A 24,923-nucleotide genomic window follows, 5' to 3' on the forward strand; every position below is an offset into this window, starting at 1 on the left:
TATATTGACAGATAATAATTTAAAGGGATCGGAAAACCTTGGCTTCCAATTGTTTGTTAACCCCCTCCAGATTCTGAACCTGCCAAAATATATATATATATATATGTAGTCATGTACGTAGATAATGACAACTAATAATCACTAGTCATATAAATTAATTGTCAATCTTCTAAGCTTAAGACAACATGAAACTAGTACCTTTAATTACAGGATGGTGTCTAACGTTCATAAGCAAAATGATATATATATCATTTTTCAAATTATAATTTCTATGTTTTGGCTTAGTTAGATTTTTATTTCACGCTATAATTTCACATGGAGCAAAATCCAACAGTAAATACATATAATACTTTCATAGTATTTTAGTTTTTGATGGTTGCATACTTGCATGTATATATACCTGTTGGCGTAACTCATCAATTCGTGCAAGCAGTTTTTGCATCTGCAATATTAAAAGGAAGGGTAATGGTTATTACACACACACACATATATGGTGTTACAAGAATTCCATATTGTTTTATTAAGATGAGAGCATTTGAGTTACTAATCAAAATATAAAGTGTGAATTATATTAATTAGTAGGTACGTACATGGTGTTGTCGTGCTTGTGAGAGCGTTCTGTCAATTTGTTTCTCAAGACTCTGCAATTCTTTCATGCTAAGTGGCCCTAGATCTTCCCCTTCAAAATTTCTTCAAAGACAAAGTAACAATATATATAAATGAGTGTGCATTAATTTTTTATAGGCAATGTTTTTGAAAGAAAGAGATAAAGAAAATTGTGCCGCAACTAAAATTTGAATCAGGTGTTCACATTTTATATATCCTCGCTGGTCTAGCTAGCAACTAGGCTTTTTCTGAAGCACAAGGTTCACTTATTAACTTGGACTTACTCAAATGACATTCTAATTCGTGTTCCTAAAAGTAAACATGAGTGTCTGAGTTGAGTTCAAACCTCGATCACTATATTATCCTCTCTCCTTTTAAAAAAACTTACAAGAAAAAACATTCATGTTGTTACCTTTGTGTCTTCTCAAGAGATTCATGCTTGGCTCTTAATTTCAGAAGCTCCTCGTATAGGTTCTGCTATTAATATGTAAGTACTCCGGTTACTCCTTAATTAACTAGAAATCAATTTGTATATATTAAGCACAATACAGCATAGAGAAAGAAGAAGAAGAAATTACCTGTGATGATTGATGTTCAAAAAAGTCTTCAGTCTGTGACATGTTGAAGCAACATTGACGATACTTCTCAATGATTTTGTTAATGCTGATAATAACATCAATAGTTAACATCAGTAATAATGGTTTATTAAACTACTTTGTTCAACATATATTTTATGTTTTATTTTCTTGTTGCTGGCGACAATACCAATTAATCCTGTGACAAATGTAATCTGTTAAAGTACAATATATGGACCAGAATTACAATAATCATGATGCAAATATCGTTATTATAAAGAAAACTCTATGATTGATCATAATGCTAGTGTTTGTGAAAGAAAACTTAGCTTTACTGAGCTCCTCAAATACATCAAAAGCCACTCAACACAAAAATGAAAGTAAGAAGAGAGAGAGAGAGAGTTGTATTTCAGTATTGAAAATATATATATAATATTAACAGAAGGATGTTGTTAACTTCAACCTAGTTCTTAGGGTTACGGCTGAGTTTAGGGGGAAAATGAATTAGTTTTATTGCAAAATAGTCAATAAATTATTTGGTTCTTTTATTTATAAATACATCATTTCTCAAGAAAAGCTACATTTTTGGTTATATGATGTTCGAAAACAATAAAAGGGACTATGTTACAATCTTAGCTATAATTTAGATTTAGATCGTGTATGTAACTAAAGTGCCTCTAAGAACAAGAGAAAGAAAACCTTTAGGTGGAAAAGATGGTATGATTCATAAGATTTTTTTTATATAATAATGTTAAATAGACAATAAAACAAAAAAACATTTAGATTATATGAGCTTAGAGTAGAAAATGATATATTTTCCTATAAAAAAATTTACATCATATTTCATATATTTATCAATATTTTTTCAATAAGCGTTGTTAAAGATAACAACATTTTTAACAACACTTATTATAGACAGTGTTGTTAAAGGTCATACTAAAATGTTTGAAAAACAAAACCTCACACAATAATACACATATTACTCAGTTTATTACTTCTCTTACTTTTCTTCTCCATAAGTTACATTTTTCTCCTTTTGTTTTTAGTTTCACTCTTCAAACAAACTATCGATTTTTGATTTTTCTCTTCAAACATAAGGTAAATTATTATCTTATTTTAACTATTTCCTTATTTTTTCATGCACAATTGTGCTAAGGTTATAGTCTTGCAAGTACTAGATATAGGATATGATTTTTTTTTTCAGTTTTTATTCTTGTCACTTAAAACTGGAAGGATATGTCCATTTAATCGTCATTTCTCTTTCATTTGTTATTGTAACATGAAGTTGCACTAATAATCACAATACTATAGATTGTACATGTACCTAATCTAGAGGTAGCTATTTTCCGATGGCTTGATGTCTAACATTACTGAGTTCTATTACTTTTCTAAAATATACTTTGTATGAAGCATTTTTAATATTTATTTACGTTTTGATAGTTTTCAGTTACATCTATATGGAAGAACTGAACTAATATTTTTAAATTATTCTCCATATCTAGTGTTGCACTTTACACGTGCATATCAAATTTGTCATGTTAGAGTCTATGTTGATATATTTAGGTTATATGAAAATTGACTTCATAAAAAATAGGATATGATTCTTTGTTACATTATTTGTTTGGAGATGTCATGTTTTATTTATATCTACAGCTTGCATTGATCATTGAGGAATACAAGAACGCTATGTAAGGACATGATTGTCATGTGTTTGATAGAATGTCTGGAAGAGATATTTTCTTATTTAGAAAGTAGACATTTAACAGTGATTACTTCAGTGAGCGCTGTTAAATGTCTACTTTATACGGCGCTTCAAAAAACGTTTTTAAATATAACTTTATTTACTACTGCGTTCACATAGACAGCGCCACAAAAGCATTGTTAAATGACAATTTTAAACACGGTTGTTTTGGTATTCTGGCGTAGTATTTTATCTATAATTGAGTTAGTTTTATTTTATTTAAGTTTATTTATAGTCTATTTTTATCTAGTTATTATTTGAGTTTATCATAATATCTTATAGTTATATAATAAACTACTGGATTAAGTCAATACTTGAGCTTGACCTATCTTTACATCCTAGTTTTCTACATGGTATTATAGCAGTTTTATCTATCGTGACCTATTCAACCACCATTATATTGTAGAGATGCTAAAATTTGGAACTTCAATTATTCATCTCTATTTGTTGTGTGCTTATGTCAATTTTCATTCATTTTTTCCTTCAACCTAATAATTCCATAAATTTTATGAAATAAGTCGTCCAAATAAACAATATCAACATGTTCCAATACAAAAATATATTTCTTAGTTTTATATTTATTGGTTTCTCCTCCCACTAATGATCATTTTAATGATATATTATCTTCAAGTGATGAATTATGTGATCACTAATTTCTTTTGCATCAATGATCATTCCAATAGTGATTATATCACTAAATTCTCTTCCTAGTGATGATAATTTTGGTGATACATTTTATGTCATTGACAAATTATGTTAGTGGTTATTTTTTCTCATCGACGATCATTCTGATATTGATTAAATAATTGTGTTTTATTCCCATCAATGTTCATTCTGGTGATGCATTTTTTCATCAATTGAAAAATTATGTCAGTAATGACTTCTTTTCCCGCTGATAAAAAAATGACTTCTTTTCCCGCTGATAAAAAAAATGACTTCTTTTCCTATCAACGATCATTCTGATGGTGATTATACTAATGATTTTTTCTTCTCATTGATGATCATTCCAGTTGTGCCTTTTGTTTTGTTGTAGTGGTGAATTAAATTAGTTGTGACTTCCTTTTACATCAATGATCATTCCGATATTAATTATATATGCAGATTTTGTAGTTCACAACACCTTTGAGCATTTTTTATGGAGCCTATATAATGATTTTATTAACTTTATTTTGATAAGAATTATTTATAACAAACTTAAAGCTTATGGAAACTTTTGTTTGAGGGGCGTAATGGATATATTTGAATTGATAGAGTATTATTTATCTGATTTTATCTATAGTTTATATTTATCTAATTAGTTATTATTTGAGTTTATCACCCTATTGTATGTAACAAGTTATGCTTATATAATAAATTGTATTGGAGTAACTCATATTTAAGTTTTGATAGATCTTTATCATCCTAGATTTCTACCCAGTAAGAGAAGTGAAAGAAAAAGGAAAAAAGAACCCTAGCTAAGATCTAATACTCCAAATAGTAAAAGAAATTAAAATAAACCGAAGAGTCTAAGAATTTTATAGTACTCAATGGTTAAAGGAAAGAAATTAAAAATCAAACATGTTTGGGTTTTAATTTGGATGGGTACTGTATGCTCTCTCCTGATCCAAAAAATGACAGTGTTGAACGGTGAGAACTTCTATTTTGTTTTTACATGAGCATTGAGATTCGATTTCAGGAGGTTGAAGATTATGATGAGTGAAATCTTTAATATTACGGGTTGGTATACTGAATTGTGACTATACTACTTTTACTGTAATTGTGATAAATAAAATGTTGATAGTAGTTAAAAGATAACCGAAATGAAGCAGCATTTGTAAATTAAGAAGAAAGTAAAAAAAGATAAGAAAAATACTCAGAAGTGCTGAACTGGAAAAGCTTGCCACGACTAGAGAAGATGATAAGAGCAATTTCAGCATCGCATAGCACAGATAGCTCAAATGCTTTCTTCAACAAACCACTCCTTCTCTTTGAGAATGTTACTTGACGACTGATCTTGTTCTCTATTCTCTCTACAATAACTCTTCCTCTTCCCATGATTATTCCACACACATACACACACTTTATTTTTCACTCTACATATGTACTATATATCTTCAACTGCATAAGGATAAGAAAGGCACATGCATTTGCGTAACTATTTAGAGACAACATTTATTTATATAGAAGGGCAAGATTCCATATTCTATCTTTATTTTCATACATCATATTCACCACAAATGTAGTGGTATATATGTGTATGTGTGTCAATTTGGTACAGGGATAAATTACATGAATAAGTTTTCGTACAGTATATAACTTTATTGAGAGCTACAGTAAATTTTTGTTAAGGTTTTGAAATCAAATACATTCATTTAAATGGGACGTAAAATTATAATGAATTACATATAAGTGCATGCAAAAAAATGGCAACCTTAGTTTTTCTTGAATTCACCCTCTGTTGATCTGTTGATGTTATATATATAGAAAGTGATAGAAAATTGTGGGTGCTTGTGATTTGTGAAGCCTTTTTTTCATTTTAAATCTGACCTGTGAAGTCAATGTTAATTGTCAAGTGCTTATGCTGAGGTGACATTCATATACGTGTCAAGCATGGCATTTAGAAATTTATTACCATAATTTCAATCATGATAAAAATATTTGTTTAATTTGTTTAGATTTTTTTATAGATCCTATGTCTTCATTTCTCACTTTGTGTACTAGTTTATTTTGTATTTTCCTGTAGCAAAAGGAATGAAAAGGGTTAATTTAATGTATTTGTGGTCCATTTACTAGTCAGCATCTATATGTTGGATGTTTGTGGAATCCTATTTCACAGTCACCAAGTCAACTCAATCTTTTCAACTTTATTGAAACTTTATATTCCATATTTACACTATATGGGGGACCTACCATTATTTATTATCTCATGGGCCCAAAGTCTAATCCTACTTGTCCTGGACACGTTTCTTAACCCCAATGGTTCTCATTTCGTTTTTGTCGCATAAAAACTTAACTCTCCATTTGGTTTTCGACACGTTACCTGATTCTGACATATATTTTGATCATAGAAAAAAAAGGAGTTAAATAATGACTGGCAAATAAATGTGGGACATTGATAACAAAGTTTGAACACAAAGATAATAAATCTTTTGTGATACAAGCATTTTAAAAATGGGTTGGGTTGTATTTCAAGTGAATATTGATTCCTTAAAATAAGTGGTGTTAAAAGGAAACGAAGTCCATAGTTGTTGAGGCCTATAGTCGAATTTGGAAGCCCAAAATGGATGGTGGTCCATTTTGTATATTCGCTTTAATTGAGCTTCAACTTCACACTTGACAGTGGATATTATTGAGTTTGAATCTGAAGACAAGTATAGTAGCATGATGAGGAGGTAAGCGAAGATAATGATTAATTGAATGAATCTCCATTCAAGGTAATTATATTTGAATGTAATTGATTCTGTTTTGTTCAGATTTCAGAGACGCCAAGTTGGAGGATCTGGTTTGAAGGGAATGTTAGTGAAGTTTTCAATTGTTGCTTTGGTTCTTCTCATCTCAACCCTCTCTTTCTTATACTCATATACTTCTTCAAACCCTCTTTCTAACTTTCCCACTAAGGAGGTCTTACTCTCACTTTCTTCTTCTTCTTCTTCTTCTTCTTCTTCTTCTTCTTCTTCTTCTTCTTCTTCTTCTTCTTCTTCTTCTTCTTCTTCTTCTTCTTCTTCTTCTTCTTCTTCTTCTTCTTCTTCTTCTTCTTCTTCTTCTTCTTCTTCTTCTTCTTCTTCATTTATTATTATCAATTATTATTATGAATTAAACAGATCCATTTAGAAGAATTATGGAGCAATGCTGATTCTGGTGGTTGGCGTCCATCTTCAGCTCCTCGAACTTATTGGCCACGTATCCATTTATATAACATTCTCTCTTTCATTTCAATTTATATTTATATTTATATTTATATCCATTTTTGTATACTCATTGCTTCATTCTTTTCGAATCAGCTCCTCCAACCCAAACCAATGGCTATTTGCGTGTTCGATGTAATGGCGGCCTCAATCAGCAACGCACTGCGGTTTCTATCTTTAACCCTCAATCTCTGTTTCCCTCTCTTTATACAGATTACTATTCATATATTCATAATTCATATCTATGCTGTAGATCTCTAATGCTGTTCTAGCTGCACGAATCATGAATGCTACTCTAGTGCTACCCGACTTGGATGCTAATTCCTTCTGGCATGATGACAGGTACTAATTAATCTCTTCATATTTTAACTGCATCTTTACTCATGTCATGTTATTATATGCTCTTTTATTTTCTATTATCTGCAGTGGTTTCCATGGTATCTATGATGTTGAACACTTCATCCAGACACTCAAGTATGACGTCAACATTGTTGAAACCATTCCAGAAAATCTAAAAAATGCCAAAAAGAAAAAAATCAAACCGTTTCAGGTAGACTGTCATAATTTGGTCATTGACGAGTGCTTGGAAATTATTTCAGTTTACAGGATAATACATTGTAATGTTATTTTGGCACAGCTTCGCCCCCCAAGAGATGCTCCTATAAGTTGGTATACTACTGAAGCTCTCAACAAAATGAAGGAACACGGTGCCATCTATCTTACTCCCTTTTCACATCGCTTAGCCGAAGAAATTGACAATCCTGAGTACCAAAGGTTGAGGTGTCGAGTTAACTATCATGCTTTAAGATTCAAGCCACATATCATGAAGCTAAGTCAATCAATAGTTGATAAGCTACGTGCACAAGGTCCCTTCATGTCCATACATCTTCGGTTTGAGATGGATATGTTGGCATTTGCTGGGTAAGTTATCTAGGTTATGTTGGACCTTTATGTTCGCATATGTTAACACCATTTGAGATATAAACATTGGTTAATTGCTTTGTATGTCTTCCGCTATCAAAAGTTAACTGCCTATGGGAAACTTTCATCTATCCATGGACTTGTATCAATTCCTTTTTATGGTTTCAATAGCTACTTCAAAGTCTTTCTATCTATTTCATATAATGTTGGATCCCAGGTGAGAATGTCATATTTCTTAATTGACAAATTATTATATATTTTTTATATTTGAGTACCATAGTTTTCTGGCACCATAGCTTTTGATTTTTACTTGCAGCTTCAAACTGTCCTGATCTCTAAAAACAGTGTAGGTTGACTTACTTTCTGGTTAATTTAAAGGCCTTGTTCTGTAAGGAAGAGCTGAGTCTGTTCTATTGATAGATAAACAATCTTGTTTTATTTTTTCAAAACATAATGGAATGCTTTCATTTCTAAATTACTCATTTTGAATATGAATATGATTGTAGTTGCTTCGATATATTTACTCCTGAGGAACAAAAGATTTTGAAGAAGTATCGAGAACAAAATTTTGCACCTAAAAGACTCGTCTATGATGAAAGAAGGGCCATTGGAAAATGCCCATTGACTCCTGAGGAGGTAAAGTTTAGTTTTGCTCTGATTGTCCTTTAATGTATTTCTCAGGGTCTGGTAAATGAACTAACCTTTATATGCATGCTGGCGATTACAAACATCTAATTTATTGAAGATTTTGATTTTGATGCTAGTGTTTTAATTGCATGTATGTTGTGTTTTTCATTGCAGGTTGGTCTTATTTTGCATGCATTGGGTTTTGACAATTCTACCAGGATATATCTTGCAGCTGGTGAATTGTTCGGCGGGGATCGATTTATGAAACCATTTCGAAGTATGTTCCCTCGACTCGAGAATCATAGTTCTGTGAAACACTCTGAAGATCTTGTTCAGAACACAAGGGGGTTGGCAGGTTCTGCGGTGGATTACATGGTCTGTCTTCTTTCTGACATTTTCATGCCAACATATGATGGCCCAAGCAACTTTGCAAACAACCTCCTTGGACATCGCCTTTATTATGGTTTTCGGACTACAATCAGGCCTGATAGAAAAGCTCTTGCCCCTATCTTCATCGATAGGGAGAAAGGGCGAGTGGCAGGTTTTGAGGACACTGTTAGGAAAGTCATGCTTAAAACGAACTTTGGTGAACCTCATAAGCGTGTTTCTCCGGAATCTTTCTATACAAATTCCTGGCCTGAATGCTTCTGCCAAACAGCTGCAGAAAACCCTGCAAACAAATGTCCACCAAATGATATTTTAAATGGTCTGAACGATGAATTAGTGAAAGAAGCAACAAATGAGACAAATTCTACAATATCTTGAGCCAGAGATAAGAGTTACTTGTGGCTTTGGGCTGATGGTTCTCTTACTCTCCATTAATGAACTGCTTTGGACGAAATTGAAAAGGAATGAGCTCCGATTTCAAGGTCCAGAGATTTTCAGGTGATTTTTTTGTCTCAATCTATTTTGTCTACTGAGGGAGTGATATAGTTAGATATGAGAATTCATGGCACTGATTTATAAGCTTGCCTTTATTAGTTTGGTGTGTGTAAAAAATAGAAGGAAGATAAAAAAGATTGGATAGAGAGCTGGGAGTGTAACTAGAGTTATATTTGTAGGAAAAAGTTAATGACAAAATTGGTAATCCTTCCCCTATAGTATCTGCTCATGAGGGATGATGGCACTTTAGTTAGTTACCTGGGGAAGGATGAACAATCTGGCAGATTTATGTTATAGATATTAGGACTAGTAGGGCTGAAAAGTAAGATGGGAAATTAATGACATGTTCAAGTTTTTCCACAATTCTATATTTTCTGTTTGAAAACAATAAAAGTAATCTGAAGTCTGGATTTCTGATGTCAGTATTATCGAACATTCAATTAGGATGATAAATGTCGTACTTATCGGTGCTTTGTTTGAGACAATGATGAACATGATGTCTTAAATTTAACAGTTCCTTTTGCTTCAGAACTATTTTCATGTCTAATTTTTACAATTCTCTAAAAAAATTTAGAAGGGCGGCTATGAATATATGTGACAATTGGAACACCTGATAATTCTTACTCGTGGTTAGGAACTATGTTTGGGGTGATGCAGTTTATATTTAGTTATTAATCAAGGTTAAGAAGGAAGTTATGGGTGGTGAAGCTATTGACAATTTGACACTCCGATTTGATAATTCATATTCTTTTCTTATCAATCACAATTTGACCTTTTTTGTTAAATGGTCACTCATTGATGAAAAGTGTAGATAGGCAAATTTGAGTAGCCATGCCATATATGTATGAGTTTGCTAAAATGAGTCATTTTCATGAAGGATCATGTTAGTATTATGTACCCAACTATTTGGACAAAAAATGATTTCATTTCAAGGAAATTTTAGACAATTTATCTTATTTTGTTTTAAAAATATTTATTACATTTTCTCTTCATATCTGGTCTCACTTCTCAATTCAATTACTTTATTTTTCTTCTTAAAATACTGTTGATCTCCTTTCTCATAAAACAGATGCACCATGTAGAAATGTTCGTCTACTGGCTTATTAAAATATCCACTTGCTTGTTCAAAAATTTTCCATTCTACTATTCAATATAGTTGACATGTTTGGTTTTAAACCATTTTATTAAAAATTTGTCACTATGATGGTAGGCATATAATGTTCGAAAAATTAATTTAAAATGAAGTTGTGCCATTGGGGTATCACCATTCAACAATAATTTAAAATGAAGGTTATCCAAGCTAAAAATATATATCGTGTAAGTGCTAGATGAGGAATAAGATGAATAATATTTGAAGAAAAATTAAGTAATTAATGAGTGGAATTAGATGTGAAGATAGAGAGAAAATGTAATTAATGAGTGTATCTTTTGCTCTATCGCAATTAGAGAGATGTTAGACTTTGACTCTAATACAATATTAAGTTTCTGTGTCAGAATAGATTGTTAATGAATGGAATAGGCCTACTGTTTTCTAAGTCAAACAAATAATGTGAGATTTGCTTCCATACAATATTTACTACTAAACTTGGGTAGCTATGTATCATATCTAAGCACGAAAAAGAAAGAAAGATATGAAGAAGGTGACAAAGAACTTAAAAGTATGTATATAGTGAAAAGATAATGCAAATGTGGGTATGCAATATGACAAGTTGAGGGAATGAGAATATGGAGAATTTTGATGAGCATTAATTAATTGGAGAGAATGAATGACATTAAGAGATATTTGGTATATAATAACAGTGAACGCATATATAAATGTTGGAAGACATGAGAAAGTGGAAATGAGTACAAGTGAGAAAGAGGCACTTACCTTATCTAACTGGCCATCCTTGGTCCACACCATACAAAACTACCCAATGAACCAATCACTGATTTCTGATGTGGGAAACTCACTCAGTGTACTTCTATCACTTTGCATTATAAATTTTCACCCAAAAACACTAAAAGATATAACTACAGTCAAACCAAGGTTCAAGACTTTGTGTCCAAGGAATTCACTAATAACCTATTCAAACTATGTCACATCATGCCTTGTTTGTAAGTATTCACCCTAGACCCAACTCACATAGACTTGGGATTATATAAACAAAGTTACAACTACGACTAAAAAACAAAATATTGCTATGTTGTTTTCTGATTCTGAATAATTGAAAACCAATGTACAAAAATTAATATTTTCATATTAAACTCCTTAAAAATAGCACCCGAGTTTTGTGCAAGGTGTGGGGTTAAGTGATTTTGGAGGGTCCTATGAGCGCTCAAACCATTATTTCACATAGCATTAATGACATACGTTGAAAGTTAAGATTTCACATAAATTGGAATAAAACTAAGAGATGTAGATGCTCTTAAGATGTTGGGTCAAAGAATAGACATGAAACTTACAAAGTTCTCCTAAGGAAAATAGTTAGAAAGAGGATATAATATTATCATCCCATCCATAGCAAATTTATGCAAATAAATAAGGGGTTATGTCATTTTTTTATGATATCATGTGGATAAGAATTTTGTGTTCTAAAGCATGTCCCAAAGTAATGAAAATATGAAATATTAATTAAAAATTAAAAAATTATTATTTTTTCTTTATTATCATTGATTTGGTACAATAGATCAGGTCTCGATCGCTAGACATAGGATGATTAATATATATGCAATAATAAGTACAAATACTTTCTTCTCTCCATTTATAAATGGGATGGGATCATTTTCATGATTTTGCTCTCCACCCTCTCTAGCCTTTCTCTTTTTAAACTATTCACATACTATTGAATAAAATGCACTTGTTAATCATTTAGATTTTTCAAGTGATTATGATTATGAGGGAGTGACTTTAAAGGGAAGACACTAACACACATACACAAGGTTTTAAATATATTCATGGAACTCATTTAAACTTTATCATAACTGCAACTGAGATTATATTAGCAGCATTTGTCCATAATGTCAAGAATTTTAAAAAGTTCTAAAATCACAACCATAACCACAACCTTGTATCTCGCTAAACACATTTGCATGTCAAAGTCAGGAAAGATTAGGTCAAGAGAAAAAAGGAAGATGACAAAAAAAGTTAAAAGACATAAAAAATGGTGTCCTAGGCTAAGAGTTTGGGTGTATTGGTCTCATCTGTATGGATTATCATCTACCTTTAAAAGGGTACATTGTCAAGGTTGAACTCTTTGGTCATCACATTTACTTATTATATCTCTATTTTCGGTATTACCTCAACAAATAATATTGAAATAAAAACATAAAAAAATTATAAATATTTAATTTTTTAATTTATATAACATATTTTTATTGGTCTGAAATATGGTTTGGAATAACTGATTGTTACTTATCATCACAAATCACAATCAAGCATTACTTTATCTTCAAAACTCCAAAACTAAAATTAAAACATTTGCTCATAGTTTATGTTTCACAACTTTACTGACCGAGCTGGTTGTTATGGTCGACAATATCTGATAACTATATAAGCTATATGTATAAGGAAATGTAAGAAAAATAATAAGGTAATAGTTACATGGTTGCTTATTTAGGGTAAGTTATGGAAAACTTGATGTTACCCATATGAGAAGACATAATGGATTAGAAGTTTTGTATTAGGTTTGGTTAGTCTTATAGCATGAATGACATGGTAACAATTACTACTACAGCAACTTGTTAGTTGGCTCTACAACTTGATGGACTTGATTGCTGTCTTCCTCTTTGTCCCTCTTTCAATGCAATCTGCTTCTGCATCACTTGGACCACCTCTTTGAGATGCTAAACCATCACCACTATCTTCTAAATGAGTTCAGATTGGATTTTGTAACACCAAACATCATATATCAGCTATTGTATGTAATAATAACATCAAATATATATTACAAACGACATCCTTAAACCATGTACCACACACATAATTATCCTTCTCAAGATAGATAACCTTGTTTATAATTAATATTTATAATGATTATTACTTTATATGGGTGTATTTGGCAATTAAAATGGAGGGAGTGAGAGAGAAAATATATAATCTATTGCATCACAAATTTTGCACGCACGTTGATATATGACTAGATTCCATAATCAACACAACTAGCTATTGCCAACAGTGAACAATCTTCTTCCACAAGATCTTGTCGGCAATGTGTAAAATACCCCAACTCATAGATATAAAAAAAAAAGATGTAGAATCAATATCTTTAAACCAAATAAATTATTTTAATTATTATATTCTGTATTTCAGATACTAGCTACAAAGGGCTTGCAGAAGAACTAGATTGTTGATTATATTTGTAGTGTTGGTAAATGAATTTGTGATGAAATAGTAGTTTAAATATGATGCATTATCCCAACATGAGGGTAGTGACATCATTGTAGATGATGAAATGAATTAATTAGCTGAATTTCACTTCAAGATCCTAGACAGAACCCCGTTTGGGATATGATGGTACTATATATACCAACTTCTTCTCTTATAATAAAATCCAAAATCCCACATGACATACCACCAAATGATATTATGATATTATGTATGATGGGAAAAAAGGAAGCCATCTTTTAGTGGAAAATGAAAGAACATCAAAATTGTATAGTCTTAAAAATGCTACCCACTTTCTACTTGTAAATAGTAATGTCCAACCTGACATGTTCGGCAACTTTCTCCTCAAATGAACAGATATCATTAAGCCTTTATACAAATACTAAACTATGAATTTGAATGTAATATTCTGACTTGACTTTATAAAATTTCCATGCTCTCACAGTGCATTTTGAAGGATAGCAAGGCAGATTCATTTTTAAGGTATTTTAGTGCAGTCTAAATATGTATATATGGATAGTTATGTTAGCATAGGCTTGTATAATGTCTTGATATTTATATACATAACATACAAATAAGTATCTGATGATTGATTGAGGATGATAAGAAACTCACCCAATGCTGAAGTGAAAGGTACTCATACCGAGAAATTTGTAATGTGGTGCTTTCATAACATGAAATCCTCTAACTCTATATCTGTCATTTTGTTCCTCTGTAATCTATACCTGATACCATCACTAAAACTTGTCTCTATAATTGTCTTTACCCTACACTCATATGCCTCTACTCTTTCCATCATTTACTCAATAAGCAATGGCTTATGTAATCAACTTATCTTCCATATATAGAGTGAGGGTGTGAAAGTGGGCAATGAGCACTAAGAATTTAAGATGGTCGCATAGTAAGAATGATCTCTTATACTATAACACTAAGATAATGTCATATTTATCATCATTTTAACACATTCATTGTAATATTGTAATATTTCTTACTATGCCAGGACTTTGGAATTTTCCATAAATACTAGTATTACTCTAACCAAGAAATGCCATTGGGATACACCTTTTGGCAGCGTGATAAAAGACAAATATCGTTTGGGATCATTGCTAAAATCATTGAGAAATTTTCATAAAAGAAAACTTAAGCAAATATTGATATTTTCAAGATAAAAATATTACACACTATTAATGATATATAATATGTAAAGCTAATATTTATGTGGGTGAATATTTGTTATTTTTTGGTACATGCATGAGTATCGTTTTTGAGATTTCTTATTTTAGTAATTTAATCTGATCATTTCCTATCACAGAACTACCAATCTGAAAATATATCTAACCCTGATCCTTTTCTTGCATAATCTGTTTATGAACAAAGTATATTTTACACTAATTGTTTTGTAACGTAGGGGGAAAATATGTTATGACAGCATTTCCCCTGTTTGAGAATATGAAATAATTCCTTTTGATATAGTGATATATGGTTAGGCCTGCCCACAATTGTGATGAACATTTATGCTCCTTAAAAAATAAGACAGTTCATTTAATGTACTTGTACTCAACTCATTGTGTGTTCATAGCATCATTTTGCAATAATGAAAATCTAAAAATACAATTTAGACAAATAAATAGGAATAGATGAAGTAGAAAAAGAGGAGAGTTAAGAGGGACTGTAAGAAGTGATTGATACATAGCATTAAGAAAATGTTTACAATAATGGTACAAAGACAATTGAATATTTAAGTCCTAACTATTATCCTTCCAAGAGACAAGTGTGGGCGCGGGCTTATATAAAGATTCTTAGATTTGTTCTTTGATTTTCACAACAAGCACCATCTTCTCCTTCAAACTTGTTATTGCATTCCATTTTTCTTTATCTCTCTCTCTCTCTCTCTCACAAAATCATAGTCTAAGTTTGCATTATCATTTTCTAATTATTAATGCAATGACAATAGATTGCAAAACAAGCATGCACTCTTTCATCATGCCTCAACAACCACCAAAGCAAGAAACCAAAGAAGGAGAAGAAGAACTACAAGCATTGGTTTTTGATGCCTCAGTTCTTAGGCACCAGCTTCATTTACCTAAGCAATTCATTTGGCCTGATGAAGAGAAAGCTTGTTTAGATGTGCCTGAACTACATGTCCCTCTCATTGACTTGGGAGGATTCCTCTCTGGTGATCCACTTGCATCATTAGAAGCTTCAAGGCTTGTTGGTGAAGCATGCTTAAAGCATGGTTTTTTTCTTGTTGTCAATCATGGGATTGATAATGAGTTAATATCTAATGCTCATCTTCACATGGATGAGTTTTTTGAGCTTCCCCTGTTTCAGAAACAGAGGGCTCAGAGGAAAGTAGGTGAGCACTGTGGTTATGCTAGTAGCTTCACTGGCAGATTCTCTTCTAAGCTTCCTTGGAAGGAAACACTTTCTTTTCAGTTTTCAGCTCACAAAAACTCACCCAACCTTGTCCAAGACTACTTATGCAACACAATGGGCAAAGATTTTGACCAATCTGGGTACTAATTCATTCCTTTTTTTGTGCCTATGTTTCATCATTGACTTTTTGAGTCTCTCAAGTCCCCGACTGGGACATAAAGTGTGAGCATCTGAGTTCAAACTCTGACACCTAAACAACTTTTTCCCTCCCGGTCCGAGTCAAAAAAACTGTATAAAAAAACTTTTTTTTGACTCTCCTGCTAAATTATGTGTTTGCATGTTTATTATTATAAACTGTCCATAAAAAAATTGACCCTCTTGCTAAATTATGTGTTTGCATGTTTATTACTATACAGGAAGGTTTACCAGGACTACTGTGAAGCTATGAATACACTTTCTTTAGGTATAATGGAGCTTCTAGGAATGAGCCTTGGAGTTGACAAAACTTGTTTCAGGGAGTTCTTTGAAGAGAATAATTCAATAATGAGGCTCAATTACTACCCTCCTTGTCAAAAACCTGAACTCACTTTAGGCACTGGTCCTCATTGTGATCCAACTTCTTTGACCATTCTGCACCAAGACCAAGTTGGTGGCCTCCAAGTTTTTGTTGACAACCAATGGCATTCCATTAGCCCAAATCTCAATGCTTTTGTGGTCAATATTGGTGATACCTTCATGGTAAGTTACCATTTCACAGTACTTTTTTGAGCTTTTTATCCTGACCCTTGAACTAAACTACTTTTTTGGTTTACAATGATGAAGGCTCTTTCAAATGGAAGATACAAGAGTTGCTTGCATAGGGCAGTGGTGAACAACAAGATAACAAGAAAATCTTTAGCTTTCTTTTTGTGTCCAAGAAGTGATAAGGTGGTGAGTCCACCATGTGAATTAGTGGACAATTTTAGTCCAAGGCTGTACCCAGATTTTACATGGCCTATGTTGCTTGAGTTTACTCAGAAACACTATAGAGCTGATATGAAAACCCTTGGGGCATTTACCAACTGGCTTCAACTCAAAACCAGTTGAATTTTCAAGGACCACATAAAAGGCATTATATTATATTATATTAGCCTTTGTTCATGTTTTCAGTGTTGCTCCAACAAATCAGGGAAGATAAAATAGTTTAAAGGAATCATCAATAAGCAAGAGTTCATAAGTTAGTTTTGTAATTTTCATTTTGATGATATAGAAGGGTTCTTATTGTAATCTGCATATATGGTATGGTAAATTGTAGCAACTTTGCTGAATGGAAATGTATAACCTCTTTAAGGTAAATGACCTTGTCTCACTATAACTACATCTACCACTCTCACTCTTATCAGAAATACTCATAAGTTAAAACTAGACTCTCAACAATCATGTGAATCATGAATCAACTCTGCAATCTAAAACAGAAAAGAAAAGAAACAAGGTAATAATTACGAATATAAGTGAGAGTGAAATCATATTGAGGAAGTAGAGAAGATACAAGCCGTTGAGTTGAGTATAAGGAATTAAAAACATAAAATCACATTTAGTGTTGAATGTCCACAGTCTTTTGTATGGAAGTTCCAATTGTTGTACTCATTTGAAGAAAAAAACAGAGGTTAACACGTAATGAATCTTAATTAATAGTGCTTATTCAATTAAAGCCTTGCTTTATTTACTGCTATACCCAATGTCACAACTCCAGTTCACCAACCAATAACCTTTCAATATCTTGAAGGTCTTGGACCCATTAGGGAGTAAGGTTAAAAACCAGCAAATAAATCCAATAAAAATATATATGTGGCCCACTTTTTGAATGATTCGGTGGATTAGGGAGCTAAAATACATTGAGGATATTTATATGTAAGATCCTGGATGCATATATATAAATATAGCAGACAACTTATTGTTTGGCTTTACTATTCTGATTTTTTGATACCTGTAAAAGATTGGAGGTTTCTGTAAATTGTATTGCAAGGGAATACTCATTAAATTTGTCCTCACCCCTGTCTTTGGATGCTGCAACATTCTTCTTGTCATATTTTAATCATTTCCGTTTAGACAAATAAAAATGTAAAAGCCACAAAGATAATAGATAGATAGATAATTAATAAGGTTTTCTGTTAAGCACTTAAGCTACCTCATAATTACTTACTTTACACTTAAGCACATGAGAAGAGTCCAACCCAATAGACTAGTTTATTAGGTGGGAAAGCCTCAAGGCTTAAGTAATACATTGAGTTTGTTAATCTATCTACTTAGTATCGACAAAGTGAAAGTCATTGTGGACGTCGGCCCTTAACGGGAATGACAATGTTAGGAGGTAGAATATCAAACTCAATATGGTACTTAAGCGCCATGAAGCTTTCCCACCTGATAGACTAGTCTTTTGGATTGGGCTCTCATGTACATAAGTCTTAAAACTCACAAATTATCTTAGAGATGATAACTATCCATCTAATTATGAATCATCTCGTAATGACATTCAATGAAGATATTAGTTCTGGCTAAGCAATAAATATCTACCAATCTCTAGCATAATCTATAGAGGGAACTAAGTTGAGGCATCCCAAATTATATAAACTATAAAGTGTGAGTAGTTGTGTTCAAACTTCTAGAGGTGTATAATTTATCTTCTCTTCTCCTGGTTAAAAAATGTTTGCATAAGTGAATTTAAGTAATGAACCCTTCACAAATTAAAAAAAGAACATTACCTAGGATTATATAAGTTGTTTCAGCATGTGTAATTGTGTATGGTTTTTTAAACTTCAGTTGCAGCTAGCCTCTCAAAAAGGCTGTAATGGCAATGATTCAACAATTAGAAAGATATTGATTATTCATCATGATGTTGAACTACATATATCATAAGGTTTTAAATATTTAGAAACATGGGCAACATGAAAACTTTGACTATTCTTGCATCCTATATATCATAACTCAGAAGTCATGAGAATGTAACTGAATCACATCACATCTTACAAGTTACAACCTTCAGATTATTTAATGCTAAATTTTCCCTACACTTCTCATAACAACAACCAAAACTGTTTCCTTTCAAAGTATAATTCATTTCAATATCACACCAATTTATCATAATTCATCAGGGTCTGGAATTTGCAACACCATCCCCCAAACCCTTCTTTGTCTTATACAGCCCTCATTGTTCAAACATTAAACTGATCAAAAATCAGACAAACTTTAAAAAAGCTCCACATCTGGTGTCCCTACTTATTCTACCATATAGTAGTAGGTATCATGGTTACAAGGTAAAAGAAATACAGAAAAAAATGGGAAATACATTAACTTAAATCCAAAAATTAAGAAAAAGTCCTAAAACAATACATATAAACCATGTCTTAGTAGATACTTGGAATGAAGAAGAAGCATGATTGCATAAATTAAACCCGTACCACGCATCACTGGGGATGTATGTGTTGTAATAGAAAGTAACAGGCCTGCTGTTATAACCACTGATTCTCACACTTTCAGGTTTCCAACCATCATATCCAGATCTATATAGGTACACATAACATATCTGATATGCACATGGACCACTTATCTGAAATGTATCTGAAGAACAGCTTTCAAATGTACCTGAAGCTGGATCATCCAGTCTTGGTGCATATATCTGAATGTTAAAATGTGATAAGTGAACAAAGGAAGAAAATAATGAAATACCAATGATTCACAATGAATATTCCTTGATTAGTTTTGTTTATAAACAAATTGAGGGTTTTTCTTTTTTCAGATTCTACTTTGAGTCTGTTCTGTTTTATTTACAAACATGTATGTGAAAGCCATTGATTAGCCAGTGATTTGGTAATATCACAATGGAAAATCATCACTCCCCTAAAACACCTATATAGGTTGACTCTTAATGCTTTAAAACTATGGAAGCTTTTAAAACACCTATATAGTTTGATTGTTAGCCTTTGTACACATAAGCATAGAAGCAACTAATGCACATAAGAAATTGGTACAGAACTAAGCTAAGATTGAATGAATGAATAAAAAGAGAGTGAAATGAGAAACCTGATTGGCATAAGCATCACCAAAAGCAATACTGATTTGATCCCTTGTATACTTAGGAGAGGAGCAAGAAGTAGATATAACCAGCGAGTATAAACAAGTATCGGCGTTGTTCATCTAATTGAGAAAGTGAATAAAAAAGCAATAATAGAGAAAAATAAGAAAGAGGGTTTGTATTTAAGGAGTACCTGGATGTAGCTGACATTGAAGGAATCAGTAACGTGTGGCATTAGAACATAAGAAGATTGTGATTCTGTAAATCCAAATGCAAAGAAGAGAATCAGAAGAAGAAGAAGAAGAAAGGTAAACTGTTTCACCATTTTTGGCTGAAACTTTTGTTAACAGAATGAACAAAAGTTAAGGTAGTAAATATTAAGGTAATAAATTAAGATAACATGAAAAAAGAGTTCCCTTGTTCTTTTTAGTTCATGTGCGGCACGAGTCTAACATTAATTAATTTAAAAATATACAAATTTGTATCTGTCGGTTGATTGGGCCTACACAGAAAGAAAAAGAGTGAAGATAACATGAAAGACTAAAATAACACAACAAAACATATTTACTATTTTTATCTTTGGATAGTTAAAATTTTATTCCATCAATGTTGAATGAATTTGATTTTCACTTAATGTCATGCCCTAACATAACCATTGATTTAATTAGAAGAGGGACTCTAGCAGAAGTCCAATGATAAATAATGTATATAATCTACTAAATATGGAGTCGTTGTAGTATAGTGGTAAGTATTCTCGCCTGTCACGCGGGTGACCCGTTCGATCCCCGGCAACGGCGTCTTATTCTTTTTTCTGACAAAAGTGGCCCAAACGTTATGGGCTTATTATATATGCCCCCTTATGAAACACTTGAGTTCTATGCCTCTCTTGGGTCCTATGATGGGTACAATGAATTATGAATGATATCCTATTCCTTCCTTCCTTCCTTCCTCTTTATGTCTGAACCACATATGCGGGTGTTACAAGCTACAAATAAAGAAACGTAAACATTAATAATACCTTTATTTGTTTTTTAACACTATTCTCTTTCGTACGGTGATGACGGCGGTGCCGCGGCGGATATGGTGCCGACAGAATCCCCTTTGATCCTCTCCATCTACTATAGAACATTGCAATATCTCTCTCTCCCTATGCACTCTACTATGGAACATTGCAATATCTCTCTCTCCCTATGCACTCTACTATAGAACATTGCAATATCTCTCTCTCCCTATGCATGCACTCTACTATAGAACATTGCAATGCACTCCCATTCTCGTGTTCCCAAAAAAGAAGAGAAGAAAGAGGGAAAGTAGTGTCAGCTTTATAGCTGCCCTTCACTTCACCATCTATTACACTATTACTGTCACTTTACAAATTCAACACATATATGTCAATAATAATGCCCTCTTTGCTTCTACACAACAGACAAATATGTATTTCATTATAATGTCAACTAATTATTAATATATATTTCATGGATCTCATAAGTTCTTTCAAATTATGTGTTTATCAGCTTATTTTTTAAGCATGTCAAAGCTAAATTATATGAGCTTTCAACCTTAAATTTCTAACCTTCCTTTTACTTTCACCTTTCAACTAGTTTTTCGGTTATTGTGATAAAGGCACCATAAAAAACCTATGACTCACAAGTATTGAATCCCTAAGAGATAAGGAGTGACTCATGGTTTATAACTCCATCAACAACAACTAACACTTTTTATATCTTCTAATAAACAACTTTTAATTCCATTCATTGACTTACCAATTATAAATTTTAAATTATTTATGTTCAATTTTGATATACTACCTTCTTAAACAAATGTGTGGCAAATATTATTAATCCATTTAGCTAATTTATAAATCATAGATTAATTCTTTACATATGAGTTTCTAATCAGCTTACTTAACACTTTGGCTTAACTTTCAAATAATAATGTCAAACATATGAAACTATAATTTATAAGTTATGATTTAAGGTTAAAGGTAATGACTTACAGGCCAGTTAAAACCATTGTATATTTACCTAAACACTCTTGAGTATTAATAAGATATTTATTTAGTGATATAAAACCTTATTAGATTAGAAAAAAGCATTGAGTCAAATGTTTGATTTCTTGAAATAACATTTGTTGTAGGAGTCAATTATACATCCTAAAATAAATTAGTTCATTACCAAAATAATGAGAATCTAAGTTCTTGTAGAATAAAAAAGAAATTGATGAGTCTTAATTCACCAACTAATTTCTATAAAGACATGCATAATTTCTATATCTCAATTTCACTCTTACTACTATATAAATGCAAAATATACCTAAATGATATTTAGATAATAAAACATGTATAATATCCTTTAATTCTAGTAATATGATTATCTCACCTTTATTCAATTTTGTAACATATGCAATGAAAATAATTTTGCAATAATTGGATGCAAAGAATTACTCATTATGCCATATTCTCTATATATGAATATCATCTCATGTAATATTCGATACAACTTTTTTAGACAAGAAAAATCACCCATTTGAATTTTCTTTGGAAAATATTTCTTTTGTAATAATTTATATCATATACAGATTTTATACTCAATCTCAAACTATAGTCAAAATATCAACAGGCGTTGGTTCAAGTGATACATGCTTGATCCCCTTAAATAAGATCTCGGGTTCGAGTAAAAAAATGTGTGTTGGGAGAGTTAGCCCCACATACCTATGGATGTTCCCGACTCGGACATAATTATCTCCAGTGCAATGATACTTGTGGGAAACAAAAAAAACTAAAGCCAAAATTATAATAGCATGTATAATTAAATACAAAATGTGTATGATCATCTAAAATAAGTATGTAAAAATTAAATTTCAATAATAGAAAATAAAAATACAGGTCGAGAGACACAAATTGTATACCAACACACTAATATTGTATAAATGAGTACATTAGTAATTTCAAACTTAATAATATATTGTGTAAAATGAAAAGAAAAAAATGTATATATATAACGTATATTAAAAAAGTTTTATATTATTATTACATTATTCTCTATTCATATTTAATTAACGTTAAAGACAAATGAATTATAAATATGAGAATTGTTGTATCTTTTTACAAAATCTTCATACTAATCTTCTTACCTATAAAAAAGTGATATGTGTCACTTATAAACCAATCGTTAATAAATAAAACATCTTATTATAGCACATGTCATCTTCTCGTAAGTAAAAAAATGTAGTATGAGGATATATCATTTTCCTATATCGGTGGGTAAAATAAATGTAAGTGAGAAGGATAAGGTTGAATTATTTGGGGAAAAAGGCATATTTTAGGCAGAATGTTAATTGTATCACGCGCAACGAGCTCCATAAATAGGAATAGAAAGGTCGACGCTTGGTGAATGGCGTGTTAACAATCTCTTAATTTAAAACCGTTGATATAGTTGTCCTTAACGAGCATAAGAGTAAAAGCGCGTGGGGTAGACAGCGTGAATAGCTGTCAAACATTGAAAAACGGCGAGTACCAATGACGGCGGCTACAATCATAGTCACTATTCATCTAATCACTTAACGTCCCTTCACCGCCGTTTCTATTTCCCATTCCACCCACTCTTTCCTCATGTTTGGTTTCGTGGATAGGGATGGAGACAACTTCATTTATTTCACTTACTTATCTCTCCAAAATATAGAGTGTAGTAATTAGCTAAACCTTATAAGCCAACTGATTAAAAGGAGGAGTTCATAAAATAGAACTATCAGATACAACTAACTTATAACCTCAGGTGTAGAGTAGAATTAACTTATAATTTAAAAGTTTCAAGTTCCCTTCAATTAATTTATAAGTAATTTGAAAGACATTATCAGCTTTTTCAAACACAAACACTTATTCCTGTACACCAAACAGCCCTTACTACTTCTTTTTTTGTGTTGATTTTCTCGCTCTAAAAAACACACACTCTATCTCTCTCTCTTCATAACTCACTGCCTCAATGTATATCTTCAAGTTCACGCATTCAAGTTCACTCTCTCTCTCTCTTGCTACCAGACACGCTCTCATTTTTCTCTCTCTACCAGACACACTCTCTTTGTGAAGGTTATTCCTTTTCTGATTCACATTTTTCATTTTCTGCTACGTAGCAATGGAAAATGATGGCTCGGTGCTGTTACTCTGTGCTTCTCAACACCAAAAGACAAAGCTTTTCCTGTCTGGTATGCCAACGTTGCTTCTGTTACTGTTGTTGCTTCTCTCTCCATTTGCTTCACCACTCACTCAACAAGGTCTGTGTCTAACTCACCCCATTTACTCTTCTATGTTTCCTTTCCACATTCCACCCACTCACTCAATAAAAATAATGTAACCTTGATTTCATTGCTTTTCTCTTTACTTTATTTTATATCGATGTCTTTTTTAAACAAAGTCAAATGTAGATTCTGTTCTCTTATATTTTGTGTTATTTTTCTAGCATTATTACATTCTTAGGTGTTTTGTCTCCGACTGATTAAATAATTTGATGTTGGGTTTGGAGCTGTATGAGATGAGTGAGTGGGAGCATAAAATAATCATGTTACAATGATGACTATTTTTGTTTTGTCTAATAAAAAAGTGCTTCGTCTAATCATCTCAACCCATTTTGTTATGATGACTAATGAATCAAGTTGGGTAAATCCCTTTTTCCTCTTTTCAAAGATGGAGGAGGGTCTACACTGTCATTATTAGATTAACCGATTTTTTTACTCTAGTACGTTGTTTCGTTTAACTTTTTGAGTTTAGGAGCAGCTCTACGATAATATGATGCATTTTATGAAATCATAGCAGGTTCCATTTTATAGCTTAGGAGCCGGGTTGTTTTATTTTATAGTTTTAATATGGGAGTATTATATACTACGGATATATATATATATA

The 24,923-nt window shown here is 31.9% G+C and overlaps 5 protein-coding genes across 9 annotated transcripts in view; 3 read left to right on the top strand and 2 right to left on the bottom strand.

Moving 5' to 3' along the window:
* Window positions 1–5,072, bottom strand: part of LOC109346821 (MADS-box transcription factor 17-like) — a 5,860-nt gene extending 788 nt beyond the window's left edge. The window contains exons 1-6 of the mRNA XM_019586623.1: window positions 4,775–5,072; window positions 1,185–1,269; window positions 1,019–1,080; window positions 591–690; window positions 401–442; window positions 38–79 (exon numbers count right to left, since the gene is read on the bottom strand). Coding sequence (XP_019442168.1) covers window positions 38–79; window positions 401–442; window positions 591–690; window positions 1,019–1,080; window positions 1,185–1,269; window positions 4,775–4,956 — 513 coding nt within the window. The 5' untranslated portion in view covers window positions 4,957–5,072. The remainder of the gene's footprint in view (window positions 1–37; window positions 80–400; window positions 443–590; window positions 691–1,018; window positions 1,081–1,184; window positions 1,270–4,774) is intronic.
* LOC109346822 (uncharacterized protein At1g04910-like) lies at window positions 6,247–9,764 on the top strand. Its single transcript, XM_019586624.1, has 9 exons — window positions 6,247–6,293; window positions 6,375–6,522; window positions 6,723–6,801; window positions 6,903–6,973; window positions 7,060–7,148; window positions 7,233–7,356; window positions 7,444–7,727; window positions 8,234–8,363; window positions 8,529–9,764. The coding sequence occupies exons 1-9, from the start codon at window positions 6,283–6,285 to the stop codon at window positions 9,117–9,119; spliced, it is 1,527 nt and encodes a 508-aa protein (XP_019442169.1). The 5' UTR covers window positions 6,247–6,282; the 3' UTR covers window positions 9,120–9,764.
* Window positions 15,380–17,313, top strand: LOC109346823 (gibberellin 20 oxidase 1-like). Its single transcript, XM_019586625.1, has 3 exons — window positions 15,380–16,118; window positions 16,395–16,716; window positions 16,801–17,313. Exons 1-3 carry the CDS (start codon window positions 15,547–15,549, stop codon window positions 17,062–17,064), a joined length of 1,158 nt encoding a protein of 385 aa, XP_019442170.1. The 5' UTR covers window positions 15,380–15,546; the 3' UTR covers window positions 17,065–17,313.
* LOC109346824 lies at window positions 19,114–20,386 on the bottom strand. Of its 2 annotated transcripts, XM_019586627.1 has the most exons (4): window positions 20,286–20,370; window positions 20,223–20,246; window positions 20,038–20,151; window positions 19,114–19,633 (listed from the first exon to the last, which is right to left on the bottom strand). In XM_019586627.1, exons 1-4 carry the CDS (start codon window positions 20,352–20,354, stop codon window positions 19,310–19,312), a joined length of 531 nt encoding a protein of 176 aa, XP_019442172.1. In that variant the 5' UTR covers window positions 20,355–20,370; the 3' UTR covers window positions 19,114–19,309. The 2 variants fall into 2 exon arrangements, with proteins under 2 accessions (XP_019442172.1, XP_019442171.1); XM_019586626.1 differs by having other exon boundaries at window positions 20,223–20,386.
* The window catches only part of LOC109346825 (LRR receptor-like serine/threonine-protein kinase ERL2), a 7,534-nt gene continuing 6,496 nt past the window's right edge, over window positions 23,886–24,923 (top strand). For 2 of the 4 annotated variants that reach the window (XM_019586631.1, XM_019586630.1), the window contains exon 1: window positions 23,888–24,298. In XM_019586631.1, the coding sequence (XP_019442176.1) occupies window positions 24,160–24,298 (139 nt within the window). In that variant the 5' untranslated portion in view covers window positions 23,888–24,159. Of the gene's footprint in view, window positions 24,299–24,923 lie in introns of all 4 variants that reach the window. The other 2 variants (XM_019586628.1, XM_019586629.1) reach the window with 2 other exon arrangements.

This window comes from Lupinus angustifolius, chromosome LG04, assembly GCF_001865875.1.
Source record: "Lupinus angustifolius cultivar Tanjil chromosome LG04, LupAngTanjil_v1.0, whole genome shotgun sequence".
NCBI classification, from domain to species: Eukaryota; Viridiplantae; Streptophyta; class Magnoliopsida; order Fabales; family Fabaceae; genus Lupinus; species Lupinus angustifolius.